At 36.0% G+C, this 26095-nt stretch overlaps 1 protein-coding gene and 1 long non-coding RNA gene across 3 annotated transcripts in view; one reads left to right on the top strand and one right to left on the bottom strand.

The window, feature by feature from the left end:
* The window catches only part of STXBP3 (syntaxin binding protein 3), an 81056-nt gene that overhangs the window by 18360 nt on the left and 36601 nt on the right, over window positions 1–26095 (top strand). Inside the window, exons 5-7 of the mRNA XM_036916630.2 lie at window positions 2634–2712; window positions 4400–4500; window positions 8697–8851. Coding sequence (XP_036772525.1) covers window positions 2634–2712; window positions 4400–4500; window positions 8697–8851 — 335 coding nt within the window. The remainder of the gene's footprint in view (window positions 1–2633; window positions 2713–4399; window positions 4501–8696; window positions 8852–26095) is intronic.
* The window catches only part of LOC130683393 (uncharacterized), a 106006-nt gene continuing 79917 nt past the window's right edge, over window positions 7–26095 (bottom strand). For both annotated transcript variants that reach the window (XR_008997093.1, XR_008997094.1), the window contains one exon: window positions 7–606. This is a non-coding gene — a long non-coding RNA (uncharacterized LOC130683393). The remainder of the gene's footprint in view (window positions 607–26095) is intronic.

Raw genomic sequence — 26095 nt, 5'->3', positions numbered from 1 at the left:
GTGAGTATTTTGTATCTCTAAAAAGTATCTTCTTCAGTATTTTCATCATTGACATGATTTTTTCATAGAAAATTCAATAGTAAAGTATCCTTTATTAGAAAAATAGTGCCAGAAAATAGTTTGCTTAGGAAAGGTTTTCTGGGTTCAAAAATTGTTTCATTTACATGCTTGTCAATGAAAATAGTTAAGTGAACGAATTCCTTTCTCCCTCATATGAAAGCAGAATTTAATTGTATAAAATGATAGAGTCTTTTTGAATAATTTGTTACTCATATAGTTCCTATTCAACCATAATTTTGGGAAGGATGGAAATGTATAAAAGAAGTAGTCTTCGATAATCCTTTATTTATCTTAGTGCCTTCCCTATAGCATACATATGTATGTGTATACACTCATGTATGTATGTATATATGCATATTTTTTTAAATGTCAAAGGTAGTTCATAATCTAACCATAATTTAACTCATACTTAAAGCCAAACTTTTAGAGCCAAAAAAGTATCAGAATCCTTTATTCAGCACAGCATCTGAGAATACATTTTCCAACACATTCTTTAGCTTATTCCCACCTAGAAACTTGGCATTCCAGTTTCATTTCTTCAAACTCCTGCAGACAGTAGGGAAAAAAAAATATTCACACTATTTAGTTTCAACATATTGGCTACTGGTGAGTTTTAATGACATTTTTTATCTATCCATGATATAATTCCATAAGATAAAATTCATAATTGGAAAAACTGCAAGTTAAAAAGCACCATTTTTCACCTACTAAATTGGCAGAGGGATTTTTTTTAAAAAGCATGTGTGTATAAATGTGTATATGTATTTGTATATACATATATATCTCATTTTGAGCTATCAGTGGGCAGTGGAACAGAAACCACTATATACTGCTAGCGGGAGTATAAACTCAAAGCATTTTTGGAAAATAATTTGTCATTTTGTATCAAGAACTTTAAAACATTCTCTACCTTGGAGTTTATTGTAAAGAAATAAAGAAATGGTCAAATTAAATTCTTAGCAATAAATAAATCCAATTAAATTGTTAGCATTAATAGATAATGAGATGAAAGACTGTGTGTCCATCAAGAAAAATGATAGAAAATGAGGTTTCTAGGAACTCATAATGATCTAGGTAAATGTTCATTTTTAATGTTAAGTTGCAAAAGCAGGATACAAAATTGTACACTCAGTAAAGGAGCAGAGGACTCAGAGACAGTGGTACCAAATGTGACTCTTTTCCACCACAACCAACTCGTTTCTCTTCCTATCCTGAGTCAGTTATCTGTGGGTCCTACGGGCCTCTGGGTGCAAGTGAGGTCTTGGGCTCTGTGTGCACTGGCCGAGAAACCTGGTGTAAAACTTCCTTCCTTAGGGGCTGGACAAGCACCTGGAAACCAGTATCTGAGAGAGTTCCCAGCAAGGATCATTAAATGACAAAATTTCAGGAAGAATTTGGCTATAAAAGATCTGGGAACCTTAGGGGAAAGTCACTTGGGTGCTTCAGAAAAGCCCTCGTAGTTGGTTTGCTTGTACCTGCAGCCCTCAGTAGGAGAAACCTCTTTGCCTTCCTCCTCTTGTGGAGCTGCCTCTAATTAGGGTACTCCAACAACTAAACCTAATTAAGCCTCCAGTGAGTTGACAAAGTAAAGCAACCACACATGTAAGTGGGTCAAGCTGCTGGACAGAGGAAGTTCAAGAATGAAGAAGACGCACATATTGCAAAATATAGGTGCTTGGAGAGAAGAATGAGTACCTGAACAGAAAAATAGTACATAAAAGGAGAGTCTAGTGTATAGAACATAAAAAAACTTTCTGAAGCTCAGAAGTGTGATTTCTTCTTAAGTGTGATTAATTGCTTAATTAAACAGAATAATCACTATTGAAATTTGAATTAATAGCCTGGAAGATCAAAATGGAATATTTCAAAGCAAAAATCAAAGTCATGGAAACCATGGGAAGAAGGATAAGAGCTTATAGGACAGATCTATGAGATCTAAATGAAATACAGTTTTAGGGGTTCCAGAAGGAGAAAAAGGAACAGATAGAGGAGAGATAATCAGATTTTCTGGTCTTCATTTTTGCTTCCGGTCCATTTTGCTTCCAGGTAGTATCTTTAAAACTACCAGCATTGAGGCATGTATAGCAGACTGTATTACCTGCTATCCCTCGTCCTTACAGTTATCTACGAGCCTCTAGGTCTTTCATTCTAATCCATTGACAGTTTTAGCTCCTAGCTCACTGTCAGTCTCAACACTTCTACAGTTGTAGTCTTGGTGGTTTCATTATCCATGTGGATATTTTCTGTGTGTTCACTGCCTTCTCAGTTCCTTGATCTGTTGTTACCTTCCAGTATTTTGTCGTCTTTGTTGCTTCAGCTTCCCAGTCACTTGATCATTCACAGGTCTTCTCATTGCCACATAGCGCTCTTTTTATACATATTACCTTACTACTTAACATGTTTCTAGCTATTATTGGCTAGACAATATAGTGTCTTAAAAATCAGTTTATAAATTAAGCCTTTAGACAATTAAGGTTTTATTTTATCATTGAAGTAAAATAATAGTAATTTCAGACGCTAACATTTAAATTAGTATTTGATAAAATGTATGCTAACATCTATCCTTTTTTAAGTCTGTAGACTGTTTTTTACGTGATTTTGCAAGTAAATCAGAGAACAAATACAAAGCAGCATATATATACTTCACTGACTGTAAGTAACTTTGTAAAAGCACTGCTTTGTTTAAAATTCTATTAATTATAAAGTATCAATTTCTTAATATTCTTCTAATACTAGTGACTTTCTGTTTATTGTTCTTACTAGGTTAGAAAGAATCTAAAAATAAAAGATTGTATCTATCCTAATTCATGTTAAGGTGATAGAGTAATCATTCCAAAAAGAAATTCCAAACTGGTTTCAAAAGACAGTCATTTTTGCTGGTATGCAGTGGTGGAAGGTTTGTGGAGAGGTCTATCCCTCAAATTCTATGCTGATGATAGGAAGAATTCTTTTTTTAAATTAAAGTTTCAGTTGGGGATTTGATTATATAATAAAAAATAAAGCGCCTTTGGAGGGCACTGAAGAAACTGCCATCTGTTTGGCAAATATTAAGGGAGAAAAACTCTTACATTTGTTATTTTTACTATACAGTATGTCTAACTGGAAAGCAGCTAAAGTAAAGAATCACAGAGAAGTTCAGAGACATATATAATTCTGTTTTATATTTTATATATAATTATACTGCAAAATAAAAATGCCATTTATCTAATGTTAAGTCTTGGTCTTTGCTATTAGAGATTCTTTTGACCCTTAAGTAATACGTCTGATCCTTGAACAGCAGGGTTTTGAACTGTGCAGGTTCACTTAAGTGCAGATTTTCTTCAATAAATATATTGGAAAATTTTTTGGAGGCTTGTGACAATTTGGAAAACATTTTCTGTTTTCAAGCTTACTTTACTGTAAGCTTACAGTATATAATGCTATAACACGCAAAATATGTTAATTGTTTATATTATTAGCAAGGCTTCCAGTTAACAATAGGCTATTAGTATTTAAGCTTTGGAGGAGTCAAAAGTTATATATGGATTTTCAACAGAACAGGAGGTCAGCCCTACTAACCACTGTGTTGTTCAAGGATCAGCTATATATTATTTTTCCTGTAAGTTATTTATCTCATGCCTAATAATGGTTTTAACTTTTTAAACTGTCATACCATATTGTAAGTAACCTTATTATACAGAAATTCATGTTTATGGAATTGATAAAATTTAATAAACATAAAGCTTCTTTTAACTTACAGAATCTTGAGGCTAAAAAACATCATATTAAAAAGACACTAGAGCCAGTGGTTGATATTACAACCTAGATATAATGGAACCATTAACAACAGTTCAGTAGAAGTGGAAAAAAATGTGACTGTAAGATACAGAACATACTAGTTTAGAAAGTCTTGGGATTTCTTGAAATTAGAAAAGTTCCTGTAATTCAAAGAAAAATTCATAGTTTGTGTTGGATGGTTGCCCTTAATTTACACAACAGTAAAACGTTGTGTAAATTCCTAAGAAGTTCTGAAAATCTGAATATTTATTAAACCATAAGTTTGGACTTGATTTTCACTCCAAACAATTTTAGTTTACTGTGTTTGCAGCTCTCCAATATATTTTATGTTATGGTGGATATTAATTGGGAAAGTAGAATTTCTATTACAGCCCTCTTGATTAGACTACATCTGTTCTGTAAAGAACAATATTTACATATCTCTACCCTCATGGTAAATTATTTTGTGAAAATCAGTAATTATACATAAAAAATAAATACTCTTCAGTGTTGGAATGATTTATTCAAAAGAATAAAAGTTTGGATGGAATGATACGCTTTGATTTCTCTTTTTTACTCTCAGTTTGCCCTGATAGTCTCTTTAACAAAATTAAGGCTTCTTGTTCCAAGTCAATAAGAAGATGTAAAGAAATAAACATTTCCTTCCTTCCACTGGAATCTCAGGTACCTTCTGTTTTTATTCTTAATTTTAGTTCATAATGGATTTTAAAATTTGGTTTTATGAGTTTGTTAATAAGGTATATCCTAAGGATGTTTTATATATTATGTATTTGGTGAATTTTGAACAATTAACAAATAAAGATTTCCCATGATGAAGGGAAGAACACTAAAGCACTAAATTGAAATACAAAATTAATAACGAAAGTGGAGCTTAAATTTCACATCTGCCACTAAGTCTTGTGTATGTCAGATTTTACAGCACTAACTAGAGTATGAAATTAAAGCTTTTGAGCAGTCTTTGTTAGATGACTCCAAAGAAATACTTTTAGCTTCTGTAGTCATTTACAGTATGCAAAAAAGTATTCTTTAATAAACTTTTTATATAACATTATATAGATTGTCAATTAATTTATAAAATGAAGGATTTTTTAATTTGTTGTGCCTTTGGAGTAATGAGCTTTTGAATAATAATAATGGTGATCCAGCAGATATGCAAACAGCACTCTCTGTGTGTCAGACACTTTCCCAAGTGCTTTACGTAAATGTATTCATGTAATCCTTACAAGTAGCCCTAAGAATAGATGGTAATTCTGCCTTCACTTTAAAGATGGGGCAATCACAAAGAGGTTAAGTAACTCACCCCAAATTTCACAGCTCGTGTGACGTTGATCTTTGCTGTGCTCTATTCTCTTGTGTTTGGGTTCTGGTATTTCATAGAATTGAAATCATATACTGTTGTTTGGAACTTAAGGTCAATATTTTAAGAGGTAGAAAGGTCCCAGGTAAGGGATTTCTCTTATAAGATACTGGTGTTTTGACAAAGATTACAAACTATATTGTAAAATTTTAATATATCTGCTGAACTTTACATTGTTTTCCAAAGATTACCTTTAGATTTATAACTTTTTAAATGATATATAAGTTTTGTATAGGGTGAAAATGGGCTTCCTGAAATGATGGGAGATATAAATAGTGTGATAAGTATTACAAGCATATCCAGAGCATCTTGCACAGAAGGTAGATAAAATTTTAGCCTCAGAATTTGTTAAGATTCTGCAGTTGCTGTTTTTAAAGGAGGTATCTGACCAGTTTGCTGGCTGATGGAAGTAACTTGTCTTTGTGTGTAAAGGGAAATCCTCATGAGAATGTTCTACTTACCAGTCTTTGCAAAATGTGATTATCTAAGATCCTGTCTGTCTGCTATGTTTTTCTCCCAAGAAGTTCTTTTAATTTACTTCCTTTATAAACATCTTTAAAGGGTTTACTTAATAAAGGGTTTACTAAATAAATATTTACTAAATAAATAAATAAACTGTAATGGAGAAATTACACTGAAAATATTTTGAACTTATTTTTGTTTGCAAGTGAAGATATAAATGAAATACAGCTAAGTGCTTTGAGCTATAAGCAAAGGCCTACATTTATCAAGATCATGTACAGTTAACATTGTCTGCTAGATGTAAAGCAGTCTGCTGTGAATAAAAGAATAAGATATATGCCCTATATATCTGCATACTGTAAAAGAGATACACAGTGTTACATATTTACAAAATGATATCAATTAAGATTGGGTTCAGAAAACTTTAAAGTTTAAGTGGCTTTAAACTTAAATTTATTTCTTGTTAATATAAAAGAAATTAGGAAACAGGCTATATAAGGCTAGTATCCTGGCTCTACAGAATTGTCAGGGGCCTGTTCTACAAGGCAAGGTCCTCATGATCCAAGTGACTATAGAATTATTACATCCTCATTTGAGGAAGTATGAGGAAGGTGAGAAAGAAAGAAGTATATAATTTTCATTTATATCTTATTAGCTAAAATTTAGTCACATTTTTACTATAGCTAAGTGATTGGGAAATAGAAATGTAGTCTTTTAGGTGGGCATATATGGTGACTTCCCCCTTAAGAATTGGTATGGCTACTGACAAGTAAGGGAAGAATGGTTTTTGGAAAGGCAACTCGCAGTCTGCTGCAAGAAGAGAGAGGTTAGTTCTTACTAGGAGAACAGGAAAACTTTTGAAGAATGGATAGAATTTCATAAGGTAGTCATGAAGAGGGAAAGAATATTCTAAGAAGTGAGAATAGTCTGAGTGCAAAGATACAGAAGTAGGAAAGTGTAGGAGAGCAGTAGAAATATGGATTATAAGGGTGAAGATATGATAGATAAGTCTCTCCATAAAGTTACGTTGGGCCCATGTTGTAGGAGGTGCCAGGTCCCACCAAGGATGATGACAGAAGCTTTGAAACTGGTCCTAAAGTTTTTAAGAACAAGTAGAAAAGTCAGGTGACCACTGGGGAGAGATGAGTAGAGTCAGATACAGTAGTGCTCTGAAGAAGAAAAGTTGGACATTCAACACATTTAGAAATTACATGGAGAGGAAAGAGGTTGACTCACTCCTGAATCTATGAGTCAAAAAGATTAAGGAAACCTATTTTCCTTTCAGAGGGTTTAAGGTGATTAATGCTATCATGTAGATGTTAAGGCAATTAGATGGAAAGCATTCAAGAATATAGAGGAATTTGATTACAGTGGACCTTAGGGAGTACAAAGAGACCAGTATAGTTAGTGGGGAGGATGCTAGATGATGTCTAGGTAGAAACAGAACTAAGCTAGCTATAGATTGGCAGGAAAAGTAAATGGAAATTGGAGGACTGTATTTAAGGAGCTATTTGTGGATCATAAAGATGAAGAAAGCATTTGGTAATGGTCCAAAGGAAGATGTAATGGTAGTGATGGAAAGTGAGGAGGAGAAAAAGGGGAAGAAATAAAAGTGTAGAATGAAAACAGCTCCAAAAGTTTATTTGGTTCATTGGCATAGTAGATTGCTTTAGATTAACTTAAACTGTGATAACAACTCCCCATATCTCAGTGCATTACCGCAACCAACTTTATTTCTCATTCATGTTATTGTCCATTATGGTTTGACTGGGGCTTTGCTCTACATCCTCTTCATTCTGGGACTGAGGCTGCAGGGGTAAGCCTGTTTGGGACATAGCAGAGGGAAAGAGAAGTCGTGGAGCCACACAGTGGCTTTTAAAGCTTCTGCGGGGAAGTTACACGTGTCACTTCTCTCACATTCCAATGAAGGTAGCTAAGCCTGACATTGAATGAGAAGGATTCTTGCTTTGGGAGAGGCCCTGTGAGGAGGGGCAGTAAATATTTTTGAACAGATAATACTATCTATTGCATGGGATGGTATAATAGGGGAAGCCACAGTCAAGCCAGTTGGGTACTTGTCAGCTGTTAATACAACAATCAAGACTTTGAGCAGCACAGACGTAGATGGATTAGCTAAAGCTAAATCTCAGTCTGTGTTCACACTGCTCTTGGTGGTGATAGGTTATATTCAGAGAAATGAAAGGCCTTGTGTGAAATAATGCTAGGAAGGTTTATTCATAATGCACTAATAAACTAATTAATATGTAATGTTTATTACATACCTACTTTTACACTCAACACATTATCCTAAGCTAAGAGGAATTACTGTCATTGATTAAAAAAAAAACAAAATAACTAGTTTAATGGGGAACTCTGAACCCCAATTAGAGAGCTGCTTGTATTCTTCAGATGACACAATAATAGTAAATCTCTAATCTAACTCTTTGCACATAATACTTCTGTTGAATAAATGTGTCTGTATGATTTCAGACGGTGGCATATATAGTAAGAACAATACTATGTCTCACACAATTCTGTGTTTTGGGGGGAAGTATATCTCTATTTTAAGGACATGAAAAGTGTAAGTGAAAGAATTGAAGCTATGTATCAGCTATGGAAAATTTCAGGTTATTCTTTAATGAGTTAAGATTTTTAATGTGTGTTAGATATATAGATCAATTTTGGCTTTGTTGTATTCCTTTGTGCCAGGTTTGAGATTTTCATTTTAGTTTGACTACTTCAGATTCCTTCATCTGTTGCACAGGTAGTGAAAAGCAAACAGTACAATCTGTATGAAACAAGAAGGAGAGAGGTAGATTAAGCAGGCAAGGAGAGTGAGAAAAGAATAATAAAGGACGAAACCAAGATGACAGAGAAAATGAGATTTGATTAAGGTAAAGACACAGGTGTTTCAGGAAACAGCATGGTTAGTGCAAGTATTTTTTTTTTCAATGTTCCAAATAAATAGCTGCATTTTTCTTGATGTATTTTTTTAAATCAAGTCTCCAAATTGACAGTGACGTTTTTTGGCCTAACTTAGGTATACACCCTTGATGTACCAGATGCATTCTATTACTGTTACAGTCCAGACCCTAATAGTGCAAATGGAAAAGACACCATTATGGAAGCAATGGCTGAGCAGATAGTTACAGTATGTGCTACCTTGGATGAAAATCCCGGAGTAAGATATAAAAGGTAAGATACTCAACAGTGTCTGTGTATGTTTATACTTTGTACTGACTGTCCAGTATAGAGGTAAGTAATGTCTCTGTACTTACATGTATTGGTTTACAGAATTTATTTTCCTAATAAATAAATGTATTATTTATTATGGTATTTAAAGTATTATTATTATTATTTATTTATTTTGGTATCATTAATATACAATTACATGACCAACATTGTGGTTACTAGATTCCCCCCATTATCAAGTCCCCACCATGTACCCCATTACAGTCACTGTCCATCAGTATAGTAAGATGCCATAGAGTCACTACTTGTCTTCTCTGTGCTATACTGCCTTCCTCATCCCACCCCTGCTACATTATGTGTGCTAATAGTAATGCCCCTTATTCCCCTTCTCCCTCCCTTCCCACCCCCACCCCCCAGTCCCTTTCCCTTTGGTAACTGTTAGTCCACTCTTGGGTTCTGTGAGTCTGCTGCTGTTTTGTTCCTTCAGTTTTTGCTTTGTTCTTATGTTCCACAGATGAGTGAAATCATTTGGTACTTGTCTTTCTCTGCCTGGCTTATTTCACTGAGCATAATACACTCTAGCTCCATCCATGTTGTTGCAAACGGTAGGATTTGTTTTCTTCTTACGGCTGAATAATACTCCATTGTGTATATGTACCACGTCTTCTTTATCCATTCATCTACTGATGGACACTTAGGTTGCTTCCATTTCTTGTCTATTGTAAATAGTGCTGCGATAAACATAGAGGTGCATATGTCTTTTTCAAACTGGGCTCCTGCATTCTTGGGGTAAATTCCCAGGGGTGGAATTCCTGGGTCAAATGGTATTTCTATTTTGAGCATTTTGAGGAACCTCCATACTGCTTTCCGCAATGGTTGAACTAATTTACATTCCCACCAGCAGTGTAGGAGGGTTACCCCTTTCTCCACATCCTTGACAGCATTTGTTGTTCTATTCTTTTCTATGTTGGCCATCCTAACTGGCATGAGGTGATACTCATTGTGGTTTTAATTTGCATTTCCCTGATAATTAGCGATTGTCTTTTCATGTGCCTGTTGGCCATCTGAATTTCTTCTTTGGAGAATTGTCTGTTCACATCCTCTGACCATTTTTTAATAGGGTTCTTTGCTTTTTTTTTTTTTTTTTTTTTGGTATCATTACTCTACAATTACATGAGGAACATTGTTTACTAGACTCCCCCCATGGTTCTTTGCTTTTTGGGTGTTGAGGAGTATGTGTTCTTTATGTATTTTGGATGTTAACCCCTTGTCAGATATGTCATTTACAAATATATTTCTCCCATACTGTAGGATGCCATAGTGTCCTTTGCTGTACAGAAGCTTTTTAGCATGATGTAGTCCCATTTGTTCATTTTTTAGTTTGTTTCCCTTGCCTATGGAGATGCGTTCAGGAAAAAGTTGCTCATGTTTATATTCAAGAAATTTTTGCCTTTGTTTTCTTCTAAGAGTTTTATGGTTCCATGACTTACATTCAGGTCTTTGATCCATTTTGAGTTTGCTTTTGTGTATGGGGTTAGACAATAATCCAGTTTCATTCTCTTGCATATAGCTGTCCAGTTTTGCCAACACCAGCTGTTGAAGAGGCTGTCATTTCCCCATTGTATATCCATGCCTCCTTTATCATATATTAATTGACCATATATGCTTGTAAAGTTTATTATTTTATATAGGAGATTTGAAGTTTAAGGCTTAAATTTTAGAGTAACTATTAGCCTCTGTTGCTGTATTTCAGAGCTGAAATTTATTATGATTTACAGACATTTTTTCATGAGTAAGGAATACTTAGAGGAAACATCTTTGTTGTCATATAGGGAAAACAGTCTTACATTTACTGTTTAATTAAATATCTACCAAATTTAAATGGCCATATCTGGATACTGGTCATAATGTCTAAGTATCTATAGTATCTATTTCTCAGTGGCCATTTTAAATATTTTTAGAGTTTCTAAAGAGGTAAAGTTTGACTTTAATACTATATAACTTTATTTGCTTCTTTTTAAAAATTAAGTTTACTGTAAATTGCATAAGTTATATATGTATATGGCTTGATAGATCATTCCAAAGTGAACATACACATCTAACTCCACTAAGGTCAAGAAATACAATATTAACAGCATCTTAGAGGCCACCCTCATGATCCCTTTTAGTCACTACCTCCTCTCATCTTCCCAAAGATCGTTACTGACTTGACTTCTAACATGTTTTAGTTTTGCCTGATTTTGAACTTAGTATAAATGGAATCATATATTTCTTGTTTCTGGCTTCATTGTTCAGCACTCTTCTGAGAGTCATCCGTTGTGTATAGCCAGACAACTTGGATTTTAATCTGCCACTTTAACTAGCTGTGTAATCCTTCTGCCCTCAATTTTCTTATCTGTGAAATGGAAGTGATAATAGTATCCACCTTACAAGGTTGTTGTTAGAAGTTGTTAGTATCTGTAAACCACTCATAATAGTGCATGGCACTAATAAAATGGTAGTACAGCATATACTATACTACTACTGATAAGTACTATACTCATTTCTCTTTTAAAAGTTTCTTTAAACATTGGGATCCGTTTACTTGGTTGAATTGTTTAATTCAAATTCATGTTGTACTTTATGTTTAAGTTATATTACTCTTAACCATTTAAAAAATCTATTACTTTAAAAAAATACAATAAATCTCCTTAATTAATTGAGATGTTCCCAAACAAGTTCTTTATTCATACCTCAGGTGTTGGAAACATTTTTTTTCTTCTAGGTGGTATATTCTTCACTAATCTAGGCTAATCACATTCTTAACTCAATGGAACAGAGTTAAGTGATTTATCCTCTGCTAGAGTTCAGTCTCTGTTCAAGCTTCTGTTTGGTGATTGACTCTGTTCAGGGAAATGAGTGAATGTAACCAATTTATAATTTAATAGTTCACCTGTGGACCTGTTTTGAGTTACTGTAATACTTAAATAATAATCCAAACTTTAAAAATCCTACCTGTTTTTTTGCAAAGAATTCTTTATGCCTTATAAATTTTTAAAGTGTCATTCTATCATGAAGTTACTACTTTTGAAAATATTTTAAAGTGAAATATGTAACAAATTATTCTTTATAGTTGCTGCTTCATTTTTTTTAAGAAGAAAAAACTGAAGACTCTTTAACACTTTGAAGCCCTCAAAATGAGGCCCTACATTTCTGAGGTTGGTGTGCTAATTGAAGAGCATTTTCCAATATTTTTCTTACAGACTAGGAAGTTATACTAATGCCACTAGTCATAAAGTTACAATTTAGAGTACAATTTTATCATTTTAAGTTGCGATTTAGAGTATGATTTTATCATTTTAGGAGACTATGATATGCAAGATTATACTCAAAAGACTATTGGAAAGAGGGCGGAGCCAAGATGGCGGCATGAGTAGGACAGTGGGAATCTCCTACCAAAAACATATATATTTTTGAAAATACAACTAATCCTAAAAGAGAGACCAGAAGACACAGGAGAACAGCCAGACTACATCCACACCTGCGAGAACCCAGTGCCTGGTGAAAGGGGTAAGATACAAGCCCCGGCCCGGCGGGACCCGAGCACCCCTCACCCCAGCTCCCAGCGGGAGAAGAGGAGTCAGAGAGAGGAGGGAGAGGGAGCCCAGGACTGCTGAACACACAGCCCCAGCCATCCGGACCAGAGCGCAGACACAGTGCATGCATGGAGTGCTGGAAACTAGGGAAACAGTACAGCAAGACCTGTGAGTGGGTGCCGAAGCCGGCAACCCTGTGACAAAGAAAAGCGAGTGCTTTTTGAGTCTTAAAGGGACAGGGACGCCACAGCTGGACGGAAGCATCCTGGGTCACAGTCCAGCAGCTGGAAATTCCAGGGAACTCCGGGCACACTAACTCTCTGGGCAACAGCTCTGAGACCCCTCACGGAGGTAAACAGCCAAACAGCCCCCCGTCCATTACCCCTCCGAGGCCCCGCCATAGCAGAGCAGAAGCCTGAGGCTGGTCACGCCACAGCAAGGGAACTTCCTCCATACCGGCCGGGCAAGATACAGAGACCCAGTCTGCATGCAATTGCCCAACACAAGCCACTAGGGGTCGCAGTTCTCCCAGTAAAGAGGCCAGGAGCAAGTGGAAAGCCTTAGCTCTCCCAGCTGACAGAAAGCCAATAGCTCACCACTGCACCTGTCAACATGAAAAGGCAAAAAATTTGATCCAGACAAGACTAACCCAGACAGCTTCGACATCTGCTACATCTTCCCCTGAAAAGGAACCCGGGGAGATAGATTTAACCAGTCTTCCTGAAAAAGAATTCAAAACAAAAGTCATAACCATGCTGATGGACTTGCAGAGAAATATGCAAGAACTAAGGAGGGAGAATACAGAAATAAAACAAGCTCTGGAAGGACTTCAAAACAGAATGGACGAGATGCAAGAGACCATTAATGGACTAGAAAACAGAGAACAGGAATGCAGAGAGAGATAAAAGGATCTCCAGGAATGAAAGAATTTTAAGAGAACTGAGTGACCAATCAAAACGGAACAATATCCGCATTATAGGGGTACCAGAAGAAGAAGAAGAGAGAAAAAGGGATAGAAAGTGTATTTGAAGAAATAATTGCTGAAAACTTCCCCAAACTAGGGGAGGAAATGGCCTCTCAGACCACAGAGGTACACAGAACTCCCATGACAAGGGATCCAAGGAGGGCAACACCAAGACACATAATAATCAAAATGGCAAAGATCAAAGACAAGGACAAAGTATTAAAGGCAGCCAGAGAGGAAAAAAAAGGTCACCTACAAAGGAAAACCCATCAGGCTATCATCAGACTTCTCGACAGAAACCCTACAGGCCAGAAGAGAATGGCATGATATACTTAATGCAATGAAACAGAAGGGCCTCGAACCAAGATTACTGTATCCAGCACGATTATCATTTAAATATGAAGGAGGGATTAAACAATTCCCAGACAAGCAAAAGTTGAGGGAATTTGCCTCCCACAAACCACCTCTACAGGGCATCTTACAGGGACTGCTCTAGATGGGAGCACTCCTAAAAAGAGCACAGAACAAAACACCCAAGATATGAAGAATGGAGGAGGAGGAATAAGAAGGGAGAGAAATAAAGAATCATCAGACTGTGTTTATAATAGCTCAATAAGTGAGTTAAGTTAGACAGTAAGATAGTAAAGAAGCTAACTTTGAACCTTTTGTAACCACAGACTTAAAGCCTGCAATGGCAATAAGTACATACCTTTCAATAATCACCCTAAATGTAAATGGACTGAATGCACCTATCAAAAGACACAGAGTAATAGAATGGATAAAAAAGCAAGACCCATCCATATGCTGCTTACAAGAGACTCACCTCAAACCCAAAGACATGCACAGACTTAAAGTCAAAGGATGGAAAAAGATATTTCATGCAAACAACAGATAGAAAAAAGCAGGTGTTGCAATACTAGTATCAGACAAAATAGACTTCAAAATAAAGTAACAAAAGATAAAGAAGGACATTACATAATGATAAAGGACTCAGTCCAACAAGAGGATATAACCATTATAAATATATATGCACCCAATATCGGAGCACCAACATATGTGAAACAGATACTAACAGAATTAAAGGAGGAAATAGAATGCAATGCATTCATTCTGGGAGACTTCAACACACCACTCACTCCAAAGGACAGATCCACCAGACAGAAAATAAGTAAGGACACAGAGGCACTGAGCAACACACTAGAACAGATGGACCTAATAGTCATCTACAGAACTCTACATCCAAAAGCAACAGGATACACATTCTTCTCAAGTGCACATGGAACATTCTCCAGAATAGACCACATACTAGGCCACAAAAAGAGCCTCAGTAAATTCCAAAAGATTGAAATCCTACCAACCAACTTTTCAGACCACAAAGGTATAAAACTAGAAATAAACTGTTCAAATAAAGCAAAGAGGCTCACAAACACATGGAGGCTTAACAACACGCTCCTAAATAATCAATGGATCAATGACCAAATCAAAATGGAGATCCAGCAATATATGGAAACAAACAACAACAACAACACAGAGCCCCAACTACTGTGGGATACAGCAAAAGCAGTCTTAAGAGGAAAGTATATAGCAATCCAGGCATATTTAAAGAAGGAAGAACAATCCCAAATGAATGGTCTAATGTCACAATTATCAAAATTGGAAAAAGAAGAACAGATGAGGCCTAAGGTCAGCAGAAGGAGGGACATAATAAAGATCAGAGAAGAAATAAATAAAATTGAGAAGAATAAAACAATAGCAAAAATCAATGAAACCAATAGCTGGTTCTTGGAGAAAATAAACAAAATAGATAAGCCTCTAGCCAGACTTATTAAGAGGAAAAGCGAGTCAACACAAATCAACAGAATCAGAAATGAGAAAGGAAAAATCACAACGGACCCCACAGAAATACAAAGAATTATTAGAGAATACTATGAAAACCTATATGCTAACAAGCTGGGAAACCTAGGAGAAATGGACAACTTCCTAGAAAAATACAACCTTCCAAGACTGACCCAGAAAGAAAAAGAAAATCTTAACAGACCAATTACCAGCAATGAAATTGAAACAGTAATAAAAAAAACTACCAAAGAACAAAACCCCCGGGCCAGATGGATTTACCTCGGAATCTTATCAGACATACAGAGAAGACTTAATACCCATTCTCCTTAAAGTTTTCCAAAAAATAGAAGAGGAGGGAATACTCCCAAACTCATTCTATGAAGCCAACATCACCCTAATACCAAAACCAGGCAAAGACCCCCACCAAAAAAGAAAACTACAGACCAATATTCCTGATGAACGTAGATGCAAAAATACTCAACAAAATATTAGCAAACCGAATTCAAAAATACATCAAAAGGATCGTACACCATGACCAAGTGGGATTCATCCCAGGGATGCAAGGATGGTACAACATTTGAAAATCCATCAACATCATCCACCACATCCACAAAAAGAAAGACAAAAACCACATGATCATCTCCATAGATGCTGAAAAAGCATTCGATAAAATTCAACATCGATTCATGATAAAAACTCTCAACAAAATGGGTATAGAGGGCAAGTACCTCAACATAAGAAAGGCTGTATATGATAAACCCACAGCCAACATCATACTGAACAGCGAGAAGCTGAAAGCATTTCCTCTGCAATCGGGAACAAGACAGGGATGCCCACTATCCCCACTGTTATTCAACATAGTACTGGAGGTCCTAGCCACGGCAATTAGACAAAACAAAGAAATACAAGGAATCCAGATTGGTAAAGAGAAAGTTAAACTGTCACTATTTACAGATGAGATGATATTGTACATAAAAAACCCTAAAGAGTCCACTGTGAAACTACTAGAGCTAATATCGGAATTCAGCAAAGGTGCAGGATACAAAATTAACACACAGAAAGCTGTGGCTTTCCTGTACACTAACAATAAACTAATAGAGAAATCAGGAAGACAATTCCATTCACAATAGCATCAAAAAGAATAAAATACCTAGGAATAAACCTAACCAAAGAAGTGAAAGACCTATACCCTGAAAACTATAAGACACTCTTAAGAGAAATTAAAGAGGTCACTAACAAATGGAAACTCATCCCATGCTCTTGGCTAGAAAGAATTAATATCGTCAAAATGGCCATCCTGCCCAAAGCAATATATAGATTCGATGCAATCCCTATCAAATTACCAACAGCTTTCTTCAATGAACTGGAACAAATAGTTCAAAAATTCATATGGAAACACCAAAGACCCCGAATAGCTAAAGCAATCCTGAGAAGGAAGAATAAAGTAGGGGGATCTCACTCCCCAACTTCAAGTTCAACTACAAAGCCACAGTAATCAAGACAATTTGGTACTGGCACAAGAACAGAGCCACAGACCAATGGAAGAGAATAGAGACTCCAAACATTAACCTAATCATATATGGTCAACTAGTATTCGATAAAGGGGCCATGGACATACAATGGGGAAATGACAGTCTCTTTGACAGATGGTGCTGGTGCTGGCAGAACTGGACAGCTACATGTAAGAGAATGAAACTGGATCACTGTCTAACCCCATACACAAAAGTAAATTTGAAATGGATCAAAGACTTGAATGTAAGTCATGAAACCATAAAACTCTTAGAAAAAAACATAGGCAAAAATCTCTTAGACATAAACATGAGTGACCTCTTCTTGAACATATATCCCCGGGCAAGGGAAACAAACACATAAATGAACAAACGGGACTATATCAAGCTGAAAAGCTTCTGTACAGCAAAGGACACCATCAATAGAACAAAAAGGTATCCTACAGTATGGGAGAATATATTAGAAAATGACAGATCCGATAAAGGGTTGACATCCAAAATATATAAAGAGCTCACACACCTCAACAAACAAAAAGCAAATAATCCAATTAGAAAATGGGCAGAGGAGCTGAACAGACACTTCTCCAAAGAAGAAATTCAGATGGCCAACAGACACATGAAAAGATGCTCCACATCACTTGTCATCAGAGAAATGCAAATTAAAACCACAATGAGGTATCATCTCACACCAGTGAGGATGGCTACCATCCAAAAGACAAACAACAACAAATGTTGGCGAGGTTGTGGAGAAAGGGGAACCCTCCTACACTGCTGGTAGGAATGTAAATTAGTTCAACCATTGTGGAAAGCAGTATGGAGTTCCTCGAAATGCTCAAAATAGAAATACCATTTGACCCAGGAATTCCACTTCTAGGAATTTACCCTAAGACTGCAGCACTCCAGTTTGAGAAAGACAGATGCACCCCTATGTTTATCGCAGCACTATTTACAATAGCCAAGATATGGAAGCAACCTAAATGTCCATCAGTAGATGAATGGATAAAGAAGATGTGGTACATATACACAATGCAGTATTATTCAGCCATAAGAAAAAAACAAATCCTACCATTCGCAACAACATGGATGGAGCTAGAGGGTATTATGCTCAGTGAAATAAGCCAGGCGGAGAAAGACAAGTACCAAATTATTTCACTCATATGTGGAGTATAAGAACAAAAGAAAACTGAAGGAACAAAACAGCAGCAGAATCACAGAACCCAAGAATGGACTAATAGTTACAAAAAGGGAAAGGGACTGGGGAGGGCGGGTGGGAAGGGAGGGACAACAGCGGGAAGAAAAGAAAGTGGGCATTACGATTAGCATGTATAGTGTTGGGGGGGCACAGGGAGGGCTGTGCAACACAGAGAAGACAAGTAGTGATTTTACAGCATCTTACTATGTTGAAGGACAGTGACTGTGAATGGGGATGTGGGGGGACTTGGTGAAGGGGGGAGCCTAGTAAACATAATGTCCTTCATGTAATTGGAGATTAATGATACCAAAATAAAAAAAAAAAGACTATTGGAAAGTTGACTAATTATTAGAGAGCATGTGGGGACATCCCACACTGCGAGTAGAAGGGCTAGTTGGGCTAATGTGGAGAGCAATATGGTAATATCTAGAAAAGTTGAAAATATACATATGGTATGACCCACCAATTATACTTCTAGATGTAGTATATCTAGAGAAACATATAATGGAGATATATGCACCTAGATATTTGTTTCAACATTGTTTACAACAGTATAAAATTAGAATTACTTAAATGTCCATGTTTAGGGGAATGAATATATAGAATCCCCTATAATCATATGATGGAATACTGTATGGGACTAAAATGAATAAATTTGATATATGTGTTAATATAGATAGATCTCAAACATATATATATATATATATATATATATATATATACAACATTAAAAACATACTCTTAAAATATATTAAATAGTAAATATTATATGTATATAAAATAGTAATGACAGCAAGAATACACAGCAGATTCATGATAGTGGTTACCTTAGTGGAGATTTAGGGATAGAGGAGAAGATGAGGAATTGGCAGGGAAATAAAGATAACTGCAATTTTATTTATAATATTTTATTTACTTTATATTAAAAAAACCTGAAGCACATATGATAAGGCTTACATTTGTAAAATCCAGACAAATTGTTATAACATTATATTTGATATATTATTATCTGAAGTTTTCCAAGTTGATAAAATCTTCTGGTTTAATTTCATGTATTTCTTTATTCCATTAAGGTAAATACAATAAAATTCACAAATCTTAATGTACAGCTTGATTAATTTTGACATGTGTATACATTCATGTAACCATCACCCAGATTGAAATGCCAAATATTTTAATATTTTTCCCCCTTCTTATGCCCATTCCCCATTCTCTTCCCTTAGGGCAACCACCAGTCTGTTCTCTGTGTCTGTGAGTCTATTTCTGTTTTCATTTTTTTTGTTCTTTAGATTCCACATATAAGTGAAATCATGTGGTATATGTACTTCTCTGTCTTACTTCACTTAGCATAATACCCTCTGGGTCCATCCATGTTTTTGCAAATGACAAGAAATTCATTCTTTCTTATGCCTGAGTAGTATTCCATTGTATATATTTAACACATCTTTTTTATCTGTTCATTTATTGATAGGTAGTTAGGTTGCTTCCATATTTTGGTTATTGTGTCATGAAAAGCATAGGGGTACATATATCTTTGCAAATTAATGATTTTGCATTCTTTGGGTAAATTCCCAGAAGTGAAACTGCTGGTTTGTACGGTATTTCTATTTTTAGTGTTTTGAGAAACCTCCATACTGCTTTCCATAGTGGCTGTACCAGTTTGCAATCCCACCAGCAGTGTATGAGGGTTTCCTTTTCTCCACATCCTTGCCAACACTTGTTATTTCCTGTCTTGTTGATATTAGCTACTCTGACTGTTATGAAGTGGTACCTCATTGTGGTTTTGATTTGAGTTTCCCTGATGATTAGTGGTGTGGGACCTCTTTTCATGTGCTTTTTGGCCATCTATATGTCTTCTTTGGAAAAATGCCTATTCGGGTCCTCTGCCCAATTTTTGATAGGATTATTTAAATTTTTGGTGTTGAGTTATATGAGTTCTTTATACATTTTGGATACTGGCCCCTTATAGGATAAATCACTTGCAAATATATTTTCCTTTACCTTAGGTTGCCTTTTTGTTTTGTTGATGGTGTCCTTTGCTGTGCAGAGCTTTTTATCTGATGTAGTCCCACTTATTTATTTTTGCTTTTGTTTCTCTTGCCTGGGGCAAAATATCTCACCCAAAATTATTAATGCTGATGTTGAAGAGTTTACTGCCTATGTTTTTTACTAGGAGTTTTATGGTTTCAGGTCTTATATTTAGGTCTTTAATACATTTTGAGTTTATTTTTGTATATAGTATAAGACAGTGGTCTAGTTCATTTTTTTGTATGTAGCTGTCCAGTTTTCCCAACACAATTATCTTATTGATAAGACTGTCTTCTCTCCATTGTAAACTCTTGCCTCCTTTGTCATATATTAATTGACTATCTATGCATGGGTTTATTTCTGATCTCTCTATTCTGTTCCATTCATCTATGTATTTGTTCTTGTGCCAGTGCCGTATTGTTTTGATCACTGTAGCTTTGTAGTATAGTTTGAGATCAGGGAGTATGATACCCCCAGCTTTATTGTTCTTTCTCAAGATTGCTTTGGCTATTTGGGTCTTTTGTGGCTCCATACAAATTTTTAGGATTATTTGCTCCAGTTCTGTGAAAAATGCTATTGGTATTTTAATGGGATTGCACTGAATCTGTAGGTTGCTTTGGTCACTGTGGCCATTTTAACAATGTTAATTCTTCCTATCCATGAAAATGGAATGTCTGTCTTTCTGTTATTTTTGTTGTCCTCAACTTCTTTCATCAATGTCTAATAGTTTTCAGAGTCCAGGTCTGTCACCTCTTTGGTTAGATTTATTCATAGGTATTTTATTCTTTTTGATGTTCTTGTAAGTGGGATTGGTAGTTATTTGTATATAGAAATGCCACAGATTTCTGTATGTTGATTTTTGTATCCTGCTAACTTACTGAATTTACTTATTAATTCTAATAGCCTTTTGGTGGCATCTCTAAGGTTTTCTATAGATAGTATGATAGTATGTCATCTGTAGAGTGACAGTTTTACTTCTTACCGATTTGGATGCCTTTCATTTATTTTTCTTGTCTGAGTGCTGTGACTAGGACTTCCACTACTGTGTTGAATCCAGTGGTGAGTGTGGGCATACTTGTCTTGTTCCTGATCTTAGAGGAAAAGCTTTCAGCTTTGAGTATGATGTTAGCTGTGAGTTTGTCATACGTGGCCTTTATTATGTTAAGATACGTTCCCTCTTTACCCACTTTGTTGAGAGTTTTTATTATGAATGAATGCTGAATTTGTCAAATCATTTTCAACATCTGATTAGATGATCATGTGGTTCTTATCCTTCCTTTTGTTAGTGTGGTATATCACATTGATTGTGATTTGCAGGTATTGAATACCTGGAATAGAGCCCACATCGTCATAGTGATCCTCTTAATGGAGCCCACATTGTCATAGTGATCCTCTTAATATATATTTGAATTTGGTTTGCTAATATTTTATTGAGGATTTTTTGCATCTATATTCATGAATGATATTGGTCTGTAATTTTCTTTTTTTTGTAGTATCTTTGGTTTTGGTTTCAAGGTGATGCTGGCCTCACAGAATGCATTTGGAAGCTTTCCTTCCTGTGCAGTGTTTTAGAATTGTTTGAGACTGATAGTTTTTAACTCTTCTTTAAATGTTTGGTAGAATTCTTCTGTGAAGCCATCTGTTCCTGGAGTTTTGTTTGTTGGGAGCATTTTGATTAATGATTCAGTTTCATTACTTGTAATTGATCTGTTTAGAGTTTCTGTTCTTCCTGGTTCATTTTTAGAAGATTGTATGTTTCTAGGAATTTATCCATTTCTTCTAGGTTGTCCAATTTGTTGGCATATAACTTCTTGTAGTAATCTCTTATAACTATTTCTGTGGTATCAGTTGTAACTCGTCTTTGATTTCTGATTTGAGGCCTCACTTTTTGTCTTCATGAGTCTAGCTAACAGTTTGACACTTTTATTTATTGTCTCTTAGTTTCATTTTGTATTGTTTTTAGTCTCTATTTCCTTTTATTCCCATTCTGATCTTTATTATTTCCTTCCTTCTACTGACTTTGTTTGGGCTCTCCTTGTTCTTCTTTTTCTGTTTCATTTAGATGTAGTGTTAGTTTGTTTACTTGAGTTTTTTGTTTCTTGAGATAGGCCTGTATTGCTATGAACTTCCCTCTTAGAACTGCTTTTGCTGCATCCCAAAGATTTTGAACTGTTGCATTTCTGTTTTTGTTATTCCCTAAGTATTTTTTATTTCCTCTTTGATTTCTTCACTGATACATTCGTTGTTTAGTAGCATGCTATTTATCCTCCAGGTTTTTTCCAGTTTTTTTTTTTTTAAATAATTATTTTTTATTGAAGGGTAGTTGACGCACAGTATTACATTACATTAGTTTCAAGTGTACAACACAGTGATAAAACATTTATATACATAATTCTAGGTTCCAGATTTCCTCCTACCAAGCTGTTACAATATCTTGACTATATTCCTTATGCTATACATTACATCCCGGTTACTTATTTATTTTACCATTGGAAGTCTGTCCTTTTTTATTTATAATTAATTAATTAATTAATTATTTTTTTTGTGAGGGCATCTCTCATATTTATTGATCAAATGGTTGTTAACGACAATAAAATTCGGTATAGGGGAGTCAATGCTCAATGCACAATCATTAATCCACCCCAAGCCTAATTTTTGTCAGTCTCCAATCTTCTGAGGCATAACAAACAAGTTCTTACATGTAGAACAAATTCTTACATAATGAATAAGTTACATAGTGAACAGTACAAGGGCAGTCATCACAGAAACTTTCGGTTTTGCTCGTGCATTATAAACTATAAACAGTCAGTTCAAATATGAATACTCATTTGGTTTTTATACTTGATTTATATGTGGATACCACATTTCTCTCTTTATTATTATTATTTTTAATAAAATGCTGAAGTGGTAGGTAGATACAAGATAAAGGTAGAAAACATAGTTTAGTGTTGTAAGAGAGCAAATGTAGATGATCAGGTGTGTGCCTGTAGACTATGTGTTAATCCAAGCTGGACAAGGGCAATAAAACATCCACGTATGCAGAAGATTTCTCTCAGAACAGGGGGGCTGAGGTTCTAAGCCTCACCTCTGTTGATCCCCAATTTCTCACCTGATGGCCCCCCTGCGACTGTGCCTGTCTTAGGTTGTTCCTCCCTTGAGGAATCTTACCCGTCTCTGGCTAACCAGTCATCTTCCGGGGCCATACAGGGAAATGTGAAGTTGGTAAGTGAGAGAGAAGCCTTACTGTTTGAAAAGGTTAGCTTTTTACTTCTTTGCATATTTATGCCCTGTGGCTTCTATGCCCAGCATTTGTCTTGAGGTATCTTTACCACTTGGAAGAATTATGATACTCGGTAACTTTGATATGAGGCACGAATTCTATTTAAGGGTTGTAATTAGGAAGGAAGAAGAAAAGCTATAGAAGTAGCAGGCGGAAGAAAACCTGGGAAGATTGATTATTTCTTTGACATATCTTCTTGTAGAGTAACTTCAGCATGTATAGGTTTTAAACTACTAATTAAATTGTGCACACACATTAACATAATAGGAGTATAGATACATAACCAAAGCATACCTGTAATAACCAGCCATCTCCAGTGAAACCAAGAAAACCAGTTAGGCACCTTAGGTATTTGTGAAAACTTATCTATGATATGGTGGATATTGTCCAACTGAACTTGAACAGTCTGAGAGAAATCAGACAAATTAAAACAACCCATTCCTGGGGAATGTTCACATCCCTTATGTTCTTTTAACAGTAAATAGTCTGTAGTTGTAAGATTTTGGAGCGCTACAATTTGCACTTCTCCTAATTCTTGGTTGAGTTCCAACAGTATAGATCCAGTCAAATTTGTTGTTTTACTGTATGCACAGGCCAGCTTAGATATTTCCTTCCTCATTCCCATGGCAAGTCCAGGAGCTGGTGGGATGAGTGCATCTACAGCTGTAGCAGTGCGTGGATCTTTGTTGGGGTTTTTTGATGATCATCTTCTGGCATGAGTCTTCCAGAGAGTGCTGATGTTGGAAGTTCTCTTTCATATCGTATCTTAGTTCATTTTCGGGGTAGCCCAATTAGGCTTTGATCTTCTGTATAGACGCAAACAGACGCTTTGCCTACACTTTTATATGCCCTTTATACCCTTGTGTAGAACTCATTGGAGGTTACCACACAGGAACTGCCCTTTTTTTTTTTGGTATCACTAATCTACACTTACATGATGAATATTATGTTTACTAGGCTCTCCCCTATACCAGGTCTCCCCTATAAACCCCTTTACAGTCACTGTCCATCAGCATAGCAAAATGTTGTAGAATCCCTACTTGCCTTCTCTGTGTTGTACAGCCCTCCCTTTTCTCCTACCCCCATGCATGTTAATCTTAATACCCTCCTACCTCTCCCCCCACTTATCCCTCCCTACCCACCCATCCTCCCCAGTCCCTTTCCCTTTGGTACCTGTTAGTCCATTCTTGAGTTCTGTGATTCTGGTGCTGTTTTGTTCCTTCAGTTTTTCCTTTGTTCTTATATTCCACAGATAAGTGAAATCATTTGGTATTTCTCTTTCTCCGCTTGGCTTGTTTCACTGAGCATAATATCCTCCAGCTCCATCCATGTTGCTGCAAATGTTTGGATTTGCCCTTTTCTTATGGCTGAGTAGTATTCCATTGTGTATATGTACCACCTCTTCTTTATCCATTCATCTATCGATGGACATTTAGGTTGCTTCCAATTCTTGGCTATTGTAAATAGTGCTGCGATAAACATAGGGGTGCATCTGTCTTTCTCAAACTTGATTGCTGTGTTCTTAGGGTAAATTCCTAGGAGTGGAATTCCTGGGTCAAATGGTAAGTCTGTTTTGAGCATTTTGATGTACCTCCATACTGCTTTCCACAATGGTTGAACTAACTTACATTCCCACCAGCAGTGTAGGAGGGTTCCCCTTTCTCCACAGCCTCGCCAACATTTGTTGTTGTTTGTCTTTTGGATGACAGCCATCCTTACTGGTGTGAGGTGATACCTCATTGTAGTTTTAATTTGCATTTCTCTGATAATTAGCGATGTGGAGCATCTTTTCATGTGTCTGTTGGCCATCTGTATTTCTTTTTTGGAGAACTGTCTGTTCAGTTCCTCTGCCCATTTTTTAATTGGGTTATTTGTTTTTTGTTTGTTGAGACGTGTGAGCTCTTTATATATTCTGGACGTCAAGCCTTTATCGATGTGTCATTTTCAAATATATTCTCCCATACTGTAGGGATCCTTTTTGTTCTATTGATGGTGTCTTTTGCTGTACAGAAGCTTTTCAGCTTAATATAGTCCCACTTACTCATTTTTGCTGTTGTTTTCCTTGCCCGGGGAGATATGTTCAAGAAGAGGTCACTCATGTTTATGTCTAAGAGGTTTTTGCCTATGTTTTCTTCCAAGAGTTTAATGGTTTCATGGCTTACATTCAGGTCTTTGATCCATTTTGAGTTTACTTTTGTATATGGGGTTAGACAATGGTCCAGTTTCATTCTCCTACATGTAGCTGTCCAGTTTTGCCAGCACCACCTGTTGAAGAGACTGTCATTTTGCCATTGTATGTCCATGGCTCCTTTATCAAATATTAATTCACCATATATGTCTGGGTTAATGTCTGGATTCTCTAGTCTGTTCCATTGGTCTGTGGCTCTGCTCTTGTGCCAGTACCAAATTGTCTTGATTACTATGGCTTTATAGTAGAGCTTGAAGTTGGGGAGTGAGATCCCCCCTACTTTATTCTTCTTTCTCAGGATTGCTTTGGCTATTCGGGGTCTTTGGTGTTTCCATATGAATTTTTGAATTATTTGTTCCAGTTCATTGAAGAATATTGCTGGTAGTTTCATAGGGATTGCATCAAATCTGTATATTGCTTTGGGCAGGATGGCCATTTTGACGATATTAATTCTTCCTAGCCACGAGCATGGGATGAGTTTCCATCTGTTAGTGTCCCCTTTAATTTCTCTTAAGAGTGACTTGTAGTTTTCAGAGTATAAGTCTTTCACTTCTTTGGTTAGGTTAATTCCTAGGTATTTTGTTTTTTTGATGCAATTGTGAATGGAGTTGTTTTCCTGATTTCTCTTTCTGTTGGTTCATTGTTAGTATATAGGAAAGCCACAGATTTCTGTGTG

Source organism: Manis pentadactyla, chromosome 4 (genome assembly GCF_030020395.1).
Source record: "Manis pentadactyla isolate mManPen7 chromosome 4, mManPen7.hap1, whole genome shotgun sequence".
Classification (NCBI taxonomy): Eukaryota; Metazoa; Chordata; class Mammalia; order Pholidota; family Manidae; genus Manis; species Manis pentadactyla.
This window is presented reverse-complemented; position numbering and strand designations above follow the sequence as displayed.